Source organism: Ranitomeya imitator, chromosome 7, assembly GCF_032444005.1.
Source record: "Ranitomeya imitator isolate aRanImi1 chromosome 7, aRanImi1.pri, whole genome shotgun sequence".
Lineage (NCBI taxonomy): Eukaryota > Metazoa > Chordata > Amphibia > Anura > Dendrobatidae > Ranitomeya > Ranitomeya imitator.
In genome coordinates this window covers 215,069,128-215,081,582 of record NC_091288.1, presented here as the reverse complement: position 1 = coordinate 215,081,582, position 12,455 = coordinate 215,069,128, and the positions used below count along the sequence as shown (strand labels likewise).

Below are 12,455 nucleotides of genomic sequence, written 5' to 3'. Positions count from 1 at the left end.
GGAGGAGCCTGGAAACCGACAATATATAAAGCTTCTTCCTAGTAACACAATTCAGGGCCTGAAAAAAATTCTAATCAAAATTAAATAATTTTTAATTATAAATTTACCAAAATTTTCACATTTTTTTTACTTGGCATAAATGTTACAATAAAAGGCTGAAAATCAATATAAATAGCAATAAAATGTTGTTAAAGGAGCGATGTCACGTCACAGTCATAAAACACATCACAGTGTGTGCTACACTCCAGAGCTGCATTCATAACTCTGCAGGCTTCAGAGCAGAAAGCTCCTGGCATCCCCTGCTTGTCCTGTGTCTGCTCATTGCTGACTGCACGGCCGGGCCCTGTACAGGCTGCACTCGGGACCTGCATTACGGGCTTGCTGACTGGCATTACGGGCTTGCTGACTGGCATTACGGGCTTGCTGACTGGCATTACAGGCTTGGTGACTAGCATTACGGGGTTGCTGACTGGTATTACGGGCTTGCTGATTGTTTCCAGTGATGACGGTCAGCACACCCGCAGAGTAGGGCGATATGACTGTCCGGGCTCTGGTCACACCGCGGTGCCAGGCTCTGGGGTGGTGCCCGCCTGGCGTACAGTCCTGATATCGTAGGCCCAGGCTCTGTCTGTGCCCTCTCCGATGACGTCACTGGGCAGCCAGGTGGGCAGCGGGAAGCGTCCGGTCACCACCCGGGCGTCGGCAGGCAGCTCCGCCAGCAACTTGTCCTCCAGCAGCGCGAGCTGTGAGCAGTAAATACCGTTACGGCCGGCACAGTCCTGATCCGGATCAGCAAACAGCAGCCACTTACCACGCTGGGTGCCAGGAACACGGAGACGTTGTCACAGTCGTGCAGCCGCACCTGCGCACAGACGACATGGCGGTATTACATGGGTGCATGGCGGAAGTATTAGGGTTTCCATTCAGTGACAGCAGAGAGCAAGGCCGATGGACCGCCATGGCAGAGGGGCCAGGGAAGGGTTAACATAACACGACCATACTGGTTAGAGACCGCCAGACGCACCTTCCACAGGTCCTCGCGTAAGTAAGTGACTCTCCGCTGATATCCGGACCTCCAGGCGTGGAAATAGGACAGGCGCACCAGCCACGGGTTCAGCTCGTACCCCACGGCCGGGTGGAATCCCCTCCTGGCAGCCTCCAGGACCTGCGGGAAGGAGACAGTCAGTGAGTATGGCGTCAGCGGGCGTAGCGGTACAGCGCAATGTGACTGCGCCTCACAATCCTGCCGTCCCCGGAGCCCAGGTCCGCCATCTTTCCTGCGCGTCCCTTCAGCAGCGTCATCACGTTCTCCACTTGTCTGGCACTGGCCGGCACGTAGGGCACCTGGGCACGAGAAGAGGAGACGCCATGAGCCGCAGCCAGCAAATCACATCACAGGAGGCGGGGGACGGCACCAATCACATCACAGGACGCGGGGGACGGCACCAATCACATCACAGGAGGCGGGGGACGGCACCGATCACATCACAGGAGGCGGGGGACGGCACCAATCACATCACAGGACGCGGGGGACGGCACCAATCACAGCACAGGACACGGGGGACGGCACCGATCACATCACAGGAGGCGGGGGACGGCACCAATCACATCACAGGACGCGGGGGAAGGCACCAATCACATCACAGGAGGCGGGGGACGGCACCAATCACATCACAGGAGGCGGGGGACGGCACCGATCACATCACAGGAGGCGGGGGACGGCACCAATCACATCACAGGACGCGGGGGAAGGCACCAATCACATCACAGGAGGCGGGGGACGGCACCAATCACATCACAGGAGGCGGGGGACGGCACCGATCACATCACAGGAGGCGGGGGACGGCACCAATCACATCACAGGACGCGGGGGACGGCACCAATCACAGCACAGGACACGGGGGACGGCACCGATCACATCACAGGAGGCGGGGGACGGCACCAATCACATCACAGGACGCGGGGGACGGCACCAATCACATCACAGGACGCGGGGGACGGCACCAATCACAGCACAGGACACGGGGGACGGAACCGATCACATCACAGGACACGGGGGACAGAACCGATCACATCACAGGACACGGGGGACGGAACCGATCACATCACATCACAGGAGGCGGGGGACGGCACCGATAACATCACATCACAGGACACGGGGGATGGCACCGATCACATCACAGGAGGCGGGGGACGGCACCAATCACATCACAGGAGGCGGGGGACGGCACCAATCACATCACAGGAGGCGGGGGACGGCACCGATCACATCACAGGAGGCGGGGGACGGCACCAATCACATCACAGGACGCGGGGGACGGCACCAATCACAGCACAGGACACGGGGGACGGCACCGATCACATCACAGGAGGCGGGGGACGGCACCAATCACATCACAGGACGCGGGGGACGGCACCAATCACATCACAGGAGGCGGGGGACGGCACCGATCACATCACAGGAGGCGGGGGACGGCACCAATCACATCACAGGACGCGGGGGACGGCACCAATCACAGCACAGGACACGGGGGACGGCACCGATCACATCACAGGAGGCGGGGGACGGAACCAATCACATCACAGGACGCGGGGGACGGCACCAATCACATCACAGGACGTGGGGGACGGCACCAATCACATCACAGGACGTGGGGGACGGCACCAATCACATCACAGGACGTGGGGGACGGCACCAATCACATCACAGGATGCGGGGGACGGCACCAATCACATCACAGGAGGCGGGGGACGGCACCGATCACATCACAGGAGGCGGGGGACGGCACCAATCACATCACAGGAGGCGGGGGACGGCACCGATCACATCACAGGAGGCGGGGGACGGCACCAATCACATCACAGGAGGCGGGGGACGGCACCGATAACATCACAGGATGCGGGTGAAGGCACCGATCACATCACATCACAGGAGGCGGGGGACGGCACCGATCACATCACAGGACACGGGAGACGGAACCGATCACATCACATCACAGGACACGGGGGACGGAACCGATCACATCACATCACAGGAGGCGGGGGACGGCAGCGATCACATCACAGGACGCGGGGGACGGCACCGATCACATCACATCACAGGACACGGGGCGGCACCGATCACATCACAGGACGCGGGGGACGGCACCAATCACAGCACAGGACACGGGGGACGGCACCGATCACATCACAGGACGCGGGGGACGGCACCGATCACATCACAGGACGCGGGGGACGGCACCGATCACATCACAGGACACGGGGGACGGAACCGATCACATCACATCACAGGAGGCGAGGGACGGCACACATCACATCACAGGAGGCGGGGGACGGCACCGATAACATCACAGGACGCGGGTGAAGGCACCGATCACATCACATCACAGGAGGCGGGGGACGGCACCGATCACATCACATCACAGGACACGGGGGACGGAACCGATCACATCACATCACAGGACACGGGGGACGGAACCGATCACATCACATCACAGGAGGCGGGGGACGGCACCGATAACATCACATCACAGGACGCGGGGGACGGCACCGATAACATCATAGGACGCTGGGGACGGCACCGATCACATCACAGGACACGGGGGACGGCACCGATAACATCAGAGGATGTGGGGGACGGCACCGATCACATCACAGGAGGCGGGAGACGGCATCGATCACATCACAGGAGGTGGGGGACGGCACCGATCACATCCCACACAGGACATGGGGGACGGCACCGATCACATTACATCACAGGACACGGGGGACGGCACCGATCACATCAGAGGACGCGGGGGACCGCATCGATCACTTCACAGGAGGCGGGGGACGGCACCGATCACATCACAGGAGGCGGGGGACCGCATCGATCACTTCACAGGAGGCGGGGGACGGCACCGATCACATCACAGGACATGGGGGACGGCACCGATCACATCACAGGACACGGGGGACGGCACCAATCACATCACAGGACATGGGGGACGGCATCGATCACATCACAGGAGGCGGGGGACGGCACCGATCACATTACATCACAGGACATGGGGGACGGCACCGATCACATTACATCACAGGACACGGGGGACGGCACCGATCACATCACAGGACATGGGGGACGGCATCGATCACATCACAGGAGGCGGGGGACGGCACCGATCACATTACATCACAGGACATGGGGGACGGCACCGATCACATCACATCACAGGACACGGGGGACGGCACCGATCACATCAGAGGACGCGGGGGACGGCACCGATCACATCACAGGAGGCGGGGGACGGCATCGATCACATCACAGGAGGCGGGGGACGGCACCGATCACATCACATCACAGGACATGGGGGACAGCACCGATCACATCACAGGACATGGGGGACGGCACCGATCACATCACAGGACATGGAGGACGGCACCGATCACATCACAGGACACGGGGGACGGCATCGATCACATCACAGGACACGGGGGACGGCATCGATCACATCACAGGACATGGGGGACGGCACCGATCACATCACAGGACACGGGGGACGGCACCTATCACATCACAGGACACGGGGGACGGCACCGATCACATCACAGGAGGCGGGGGACAGCACCGATCACATCACAGGAGGCGGGGGACGGCATCGATCACATCACAGGAGGCGGGGGACGGCATCGATCACATCACAGGAGGCGGGGGACAGCACCGATCACATCACAGGACACGGGGGACGGCATCGATCACATCACAGGACACGGGGGACGGCATCGATCACATCACAGGACACGGGGGACAGCACCGATCACATCACAGGAGGCGGGGGACGGCACCGATCACATCACAGGAGGCGGGGGACGGCACCGATCACATCACAGGAGGCGGGGGACGGCACCGATCACATCACAGGACACGGGGGACGGCACCGATCACATCACAGGACGGCACCGATCCTCACCTGCAGCTTCAGCGGCACTTTCCGGAAGCCGGGCATCAGCACCAACGCCCACACTGAGTACGCTGCCAGTCCTGCGCACCCCGCCACCTGCAGGAGCCCCCAGACCCCCAAATCCTTTCCCTCCAGCTCTGACGCCACGTCCTGGGCGCCATCATCATCCATCCTGCACACGAAACAACTGTTAATATAGTGTTACATAGGACTGCAGGTGACATCTTACATTATCTGTCCTCAGAGAGTTATCACTGTGTTATCTGTGGTGTTACATAGGACTGCAGGTGACATCTACTACATTATCTGTCCTCAGAGAGTGATCACTGTGTTATCTGTGGTGTTACATAGGACTGCAAGTGACATCTACTACATTATCTGTACTCAGAGAGTTATCACTGTGTTATCTGTGGTGTTACATAGGACTGCAGGTGACATCTACTACATTATCTGTACTCAGAGAGTTATCATTGTGTTATCTGTAGTGTTACATAGGACTGCAGGTGACATCTACTACATTATCTGTCCTCAGAGAGTGATCACTGTGTTATCTGTGGTGTTACATAGGACTGCAGGTGACATCTACTACATTATCTGTACTCAGAGAGTTATCATTGTGTTATCTGTGGTGTTACATAGGACTGCAAGTGACATCTACTACATTATCTGTACTCAGAGAGTTATCACTGTGTTATCTGTGGTGTTACATAGGACTGCAGGTGACATCTACTACATTATCTGTACTCAGAGAGCTATCACTGTGCTATCTGTGGTGTTACATAGGACTGCAGGTGACATCTACTACATTATCTGTACTCAGAGAGCTATCACTGTGCTATCTGTGGTGTTACATAGGACTGCAGGTGACATCTACTACATTATCTGTACTCAGAGAGCTATCACTGTGCTATCTGTGGTGTTACATAGGACTGCAGGTGACATCTACTACATTATCTGTACTCAGAGAGTGATCACTGTGCTATCTGTGGTGTTACATAGGACTGCAGGTGACATCTACTACATTATCTGTTCTCAGAGAGTTATCACTGTGTTATCTGTGGTGTTACATAGGACTGCAGGTGACATCTACTACATTATCTGTACTCAGAGATATCACTGTATTATCTGTGCTGTTACATAGGACTGCAGGTGACATCTTACATTATCTGTACTCAGAGAGTTATCACTGTGTTATCTTTGGTGTTACATAGGACTGCAGGTGATATCTACTACATTATCTGTACTCAGAGTTATCATTGTGTTATCTGTGGTGTTACATAGGACTGCAGGTGACATCTACTACATTATCTGTACTCAGGGAGTTATCACTGTGTTATCTGTGGTGTTACATAGGACTGCAGGTGACATCTACTACATTATCTGTACTCAGAGAGTGATCACTGTGTTATCTGTGGTGTTACATAGGACTGCAGGTGACATCTACTACATTATCTGTACTCAGAGAGTTATCACTGTGTTATCGGTGGTGTTACATAGGACTGCAGGTGACATCTACTACATTATCTGTACTCAGAGAGTTATCACTGTTATCTGCTGTGTTACATAGGACTGCAGGTGACATCTACTACATTATCTGTACTCAGAGAGTGATCACTGTGTTATCTGTGGTGTTACATAGGACTGCAGGTGACATCTACTACATTATATGTACTCAGAGAGTGATCACTGTGTTATCTGTGGTGTTACATAGGACTGCAGGTGACATCTACTACATTATCTGTACTCAGAGAGTGATCACTGTGTTATCTGTGGTGTTACATAGGACTGCAGGTGACATCTACTACATTATATGTACTCAGAGAGTGATCACTGTGTTATCTGTGGTGTTACATAGGACTGCAGGTGACATCTCCTACATTATCTGTACTCAGAGACTTATCACTGTGTTATCTGTGGTGTTACATAGGACTGTAGGTGACATCTACTACATTATCTGTACTCAGAGAGTGATCACTGTGTTATCTGTGGTGTTACATAGGACTGCAGGTGACATCTACTACATTATCTGTACTCAGAGAGTTATCACTGTTATCTGTGGTGTTACATAGGACTGCAGGTGACATCTACTACATTATCTGTACTCAGAGAGTGATCACTGTGTTATCTGTGGTGTTACATAGGACTGCAGGTGACATCTACTACATTATGTACTCAGAGAGTGATCACTGTGCTATCTGTGGTGTTACATAGGACTGCAGGTGACATCTACTACATTATATGTACTCAGAGAGTGATCACTGTGCTATCTGTGGTGTTACATAGGACTGCAGGTGACATCTACTACATTATCTGTACTCAGGGAGTTATCACTGTGTTATCTGTGGTGTTACATAGGACTGCAGGTGACATCTACTACATTATCTGTACTCAGAGAGTGATCACTGTGTTATCTGTGGTGTTACATAGGACTGCAGGTGACATCTACTACATTATATGTACTCAGAGAGTTATCATTGTGTTATCTGTGGTGTTACATAGGACTGCAGGTGACATCTCCTACATTATCTGTACTCAGAGACTTATCACTGTGTTATCTGTGGTGTTACATAGGACTGTAGGTGACATCTACTACATTATCTGTACTCAGAGAGTGATCACTGTGTTATCTGTGGTGTTACATAGGACTGCAGGTGACATCTACTACATTATCTGTACTCAGAGAGTTATCACTGTTATCTGTGGTGTTACATAGGACTGCAGGTGACATCTACTACATTATCTGTACTCAGAGAGTGATCACTGTGTTATCTGTGGTGTTACATAGGACTGCAGGTGACATCTACTACATTATCTGTACTCAGGGAGTTATCACTGTGTTATCTGTGGTGTTACATAGGACTGCAGGTGACATCTACTACATTATATGTACTCAGAGAGTGATCACTGTGCTATCTGTGGTGTTACATAGGACTGCAGGTGACATCTACTACATTATCTGTACTCAGGGAGTTATCACTGTGTTATCTGTGGTGTTACATAGGACTGCAGGTGACATCTACTACATTATCTGTACTCAGAGAGTGATCACTGTGTTATCTGTGGTGTTACATAGGACTGCAGGTGACATCTACTACATTATCTGTACTCAGAGAGTTATCACTGTGTTATCTGTGGTGTTACATAGGACTGCAGGTGACATCTACTACATTATCTGTACTCAGAGAGTTATCAGTGTTATGTGTGGTGTTACATAGGACTGCAGGTGACATCTACTACATTATCTGTACTCAGAGAGTTATCACTGTGTTATCTGTGGTGTTACATAGGACTGCAGGTGACATCTACTACATTATCTGCACTCAGAGAGTTATCACTGTGTTGTCTGTGGTGTTACATAGGACTGCAGGTGACATCTACTACATTATCTGTACTCAGAGATATCACTGTGTTATCTGTGGTGTTACATAGGACTGCAGGTGACATCTACTACATTATCTGTACTCAGAGAGTTATCAGTGTTATGTGTGGTGTTACATAGGACTGCAGGTGACATCTACTACATTATCTGTACTCAGAGAGTGATCACTGTATTATCTGTGGTGTTACATAGGACTGCAGGTGACATCTACTACATTATCTGCACTCAGAGAGTTATCACTGTGTTATCTGTGGTGTTACATAGGACTGCAGGTGACATCTCCTACATTATCTGTTCTCAGAGAGTGATCACTGTTATCTGTGGTGTTACATAGGACTGCAGGTGACATCTACTACATTATCTGTACTCAGAGAGTGATCACTGTATTATCTGTGGTGTTACATAGGACTGCAGGTGACATCTACTACATTATCTGCACTCAGAGAGTTATCACTGTGTTATCTGTGGTGTTACATAGGACTGCAGGTGACATCTACTACATTATCTGTACTCAGAGAGTTATCACTGTTATCTGCTGTGTTACATAGGACTGCAGGTGACATCTACTACATTATCTGTACTCAGAGAGTTATCACTGTGTTATCTGTGGTGTTACATAGGACTGCAGGTGACATCTACTACATTATCTGTACTCAGAGAGTTATCACTGTGTTATCTGTGGTGTTACATAGGACTGCAGGTGACATCTACTACATTATCTGCACTCAGAGAGTTATCACTGTGTTGTCTGTGGTGTTACATAGGACTGCAGGTGACATCTACTACATTATCTGTACTCAGAGAGTTATCACTGTGTTATCTGTGGTGTTACATAGGACTGCAGGTGACATCTACTACATTATCTGTACTCAGAGAGTTATCAGTGTTATGTGTGGTGTTACATAGGACTGCAGGTGACATCTACTACATTATATGTACTCAGAGAGTTATCACTGTGTTATCTGTGGTGTTACATAGGACTGCAGGTGACATCTACTACATTATCTGTACTCAGAGAGTTATCACTGTGTTATCTGTGGTGTTACATAGGACTGCAGGTGACATCTACTACATTATCTGTACTCAGAGAGTTATCAGTGTTATGTGTGGTGTTACATAGGACTGCAGGTGACATCTACTACATTATCTGTACTCAGAGAGTTATCGCTGTGTTATCTGTGGTGTTACATAGGACTGCAGGTGACATCTACTACATTATCTGTACTCAGAGAGTTATCAGTGTTATCTGTGGTGTTACATAGGACTGCAGGTGACATCTACTACATTATCTGTACTCAGAGAGTTATCACTGTGTTATCTGTGGTGTTACATAGGACTGCAGGTGACATCTACTACATTATCTGCACTCAGAGAGATATCACTGTGTTATCTGTGGTGTTACATAGGACTGCAGGTGACATCTACTACATTATTTGTACTGAGAGAGTGATCACTGTGTTATCTGTGGTGTTACATAGGACTGCAGGTGACATCTACTACATTATCTGTACTCAGAGAGTGATCACTGTGTTATCTGTGGTGTTACATAGGACTGCAGGTGACATCTACTACATTATTTGTACTGAGAGAGTTATCACTGTGTTATCTGTGGTGTTACATAGGACTGCAGGTGACATCTACTACATTATCTGCACTCAGAGAGTTATCACTGTGTTATCTGTGGTGTTACATAGGACTGCAGGTGACATCTACTACATTATCTGTACTCAGAGAGTTATCACTGTTATCTGCTGTGTTACATAGGACTGCAGGTGACATCTACTACATTATCTGTACTCAGAGAGTTATCACTGTGTTATCTGTGGTGTTACATAGGACTGCAGGTGACATCTACTACATTATCTGTACTCAGAGAGTTATCACTGTGTTATCTGTGGTGTTACATAGGACTGCAGGTGACATCTACTACATTATCTGTACTCAGAGAGTTATCACTGTGTTATCTGTGGTGTTACATAGGACTGCAGGTGACATCTACTACATTATCTGCACTCAGAGAGTTATCACTGTGTTGTCTGTGGTGTTACATAGGACTGCAGGTGACATCTACTACATTATCTGTACTCAGAGAGTTATCACTGTGTTATCTGTGGTGTTACATAGGACTGCAGGTGACATCTACTACATTATCTGTACTCAGAGAGTTATCAGTGTTATGTGTGGTGTTACATAGGACTGCAGGTGACATCTACTACATTATATGTACTCAGAGAGTTATCACTGTGTTATCTGTGGTGTTACATAGGACTGCAGGTGACATCTACTACATTATCTGTACTCAGAGAGTTATCACTGTGTTATCTGTGGTGTTACATAGGACTGCAGGTGACATCTACTACATTATCTGTACTCAGAGAGTTATCAGTGTTATGTGTGGTGTTACATAGGACTGCAGGTGACATCTACTACATTATCTGTACTCAGAGAGTTATCGCTGTGTTATCTGTGGTGTTACATAGGACTGCAGGTGACATCTACTACATTATCTGTACTCAGAGAGTTATCAGTGTTATCTGTGGTGTTACATAGGACTGCAGGTGACATCTACTACATTATCTGTACTCAGAGAGTTATCACTGTGTTATCTGTGGTGTTACATAGGACTGCAGGTGACATCTACTACATTATCTGCACTCAGAGAGATATCACTGTGTTATCTGTGATGTTACATAGGACTGCAGGTGACATCTACTACATTATTTGTACTGAGAGAGTTATCACTGTGTTATCTGTGGTGTTACATAGGACTGCAGGTGACATCTACTACATTATCTGCACTCAGAGAGTTATCACTGTGTTATCTGTGGTGTTACATAGGACTGCAGGTGACATCTACTACATTATCTGCACTCAGAGAGTTATCACTGTGTTGTCTGTGGTGTTACATAGGACTGCAGGTGACATCTACTACATTATCTGTTCTCAGAACGTTATCACTGTGTTATCTGTGGTGTTACATAGGACTGCAGGTGACATCTACTACATTATCTGCACTCAGAGAATTATCACTGTGTTGTCTGTGGTGTTACGTAGGACTGCAGGTGACATCTACTACATTATCTGTTCTCAGAACGTTATCACTGTGTTATCTGTGGTGTTACATAGGACTGCAGGTGACATCTACTACATTATCTGCACTCAGAGAGTTATCACTGTGTTATCTGTGGTGTTACATAGGACTGCAGGTGACATCTACTACATTATCTGTACTCGGAGATATATCACTGTGTTATCTGTGGTGTTACATAGGACTGCAGGTGACATCTCCTACATTATCTGTACTCAGAGAGTTATCACTGTGTTATCTGTGGTGTTACATAGGACTGCAGGTGACATCTACTACATTATCTGCACTCAGAGAGTTATCACTGTGTTATCTATGGTGTTACATAGGACTGCAGGTGACATCTACTACATTATCTGTACTTAGAGAGTTATCACTGTGTTATTTGTGGTGTTACATAGGACTGCAGGTGACATCTACTACATTATCTGCACTCAGAGAGTTATCACTGTGTTATCTGTGGTGTTACATAGGACTGCAGGTGACATCTACTACATTATCTGTACTCAGAGAGTTATCACTGTGTTATCTGTGGTGTTACATAGGACTGCAGGTGACATCTACTACATTATCTGTACTCAGAGAGTGATCACTGTGTTATCTGTGGTGTTACATAGGACTGCAGGTGACATCTACTACATTATCTGTACTCAGAGAGTTATCACTGTGTTATCTGTGGTGTTACATAGGACTGCAGGTGACATCTACTACATTATCTGCACTCAGAGAGTTATCACTGTGTTATCTGTAGTGTTACATAGGACTGCAGGTGACATCTACTACATTATCTGTACTCAGAGAGTGATCACTGTGTTATCTGTGGTGTTACATAGGACTGCACGTGACATCTACTACATTATCTGTTCTCAGAGAGTTATCACTGTGTTATCTGTGGTGTTACATAGGACTGCAGGTGACATCTACTACATTATCTGCACTCAGAGAGTTATCACTGTGTTATCTGTGGTGTTACATAGGACTGCAGGTGACATCTACTACATTATCTGCACTCAGAGAGTTATCACTGTGTTATCTGTGGTGTTACATAGGA

The 12,455-nt window shown here is 49.2% G+C and overlaps 1 protein-coding gene across 3 annotated transcripts in view; it reads right to left on the bottom strand.

The window, feature by feature from the left end:
* Nucleotides 1-68: 68 nt before the first annotated feature.
* The window catches only part of ANTKMT (adenine nucleotide translocase lysine methyltransferase), a 681,321-nt gene continuing 668,934 nt past the window's right edge, over nucleotides 69-12,455 (bottom strand). For 2 of the 3 annotated variants that reach the window (XM_069734790.1, XM_069734791.1), the window contains exons 2-6: nucleotides 4,950-5,112; nucleotides 1,240-1,344; nucleotides 1,025-1,165; nucleotides 812-862; nucleotides 419-743 (exon numbers count right to left, since the gene is read on the bottom strand). In XM_069734790.1, coding sequence (XP_069590891.1) covers nucleotides 555-743; nucleotides 812-862; nucleotides 1,025-1,165; nucleotides 1,240-1,344; nucleotides 4,950-5,111 — 648 coding nt within the window. In that variant the 5' untranslated portion in view covers nucleotide 5,112 and the 3' untranslated portion in view covers nucleotides 419-554. Of the gene's footprint in view, nucleotides 744-811; nucleotides 863-1,024; nucleotides 1,166-1,239; nucleotides 1,345-4,949; nucleotides 5,113-12,455 lie in introns of all 3 variants that reach the window. The other variant, XM_069734789.1, reaches the window with a different exon arrangement.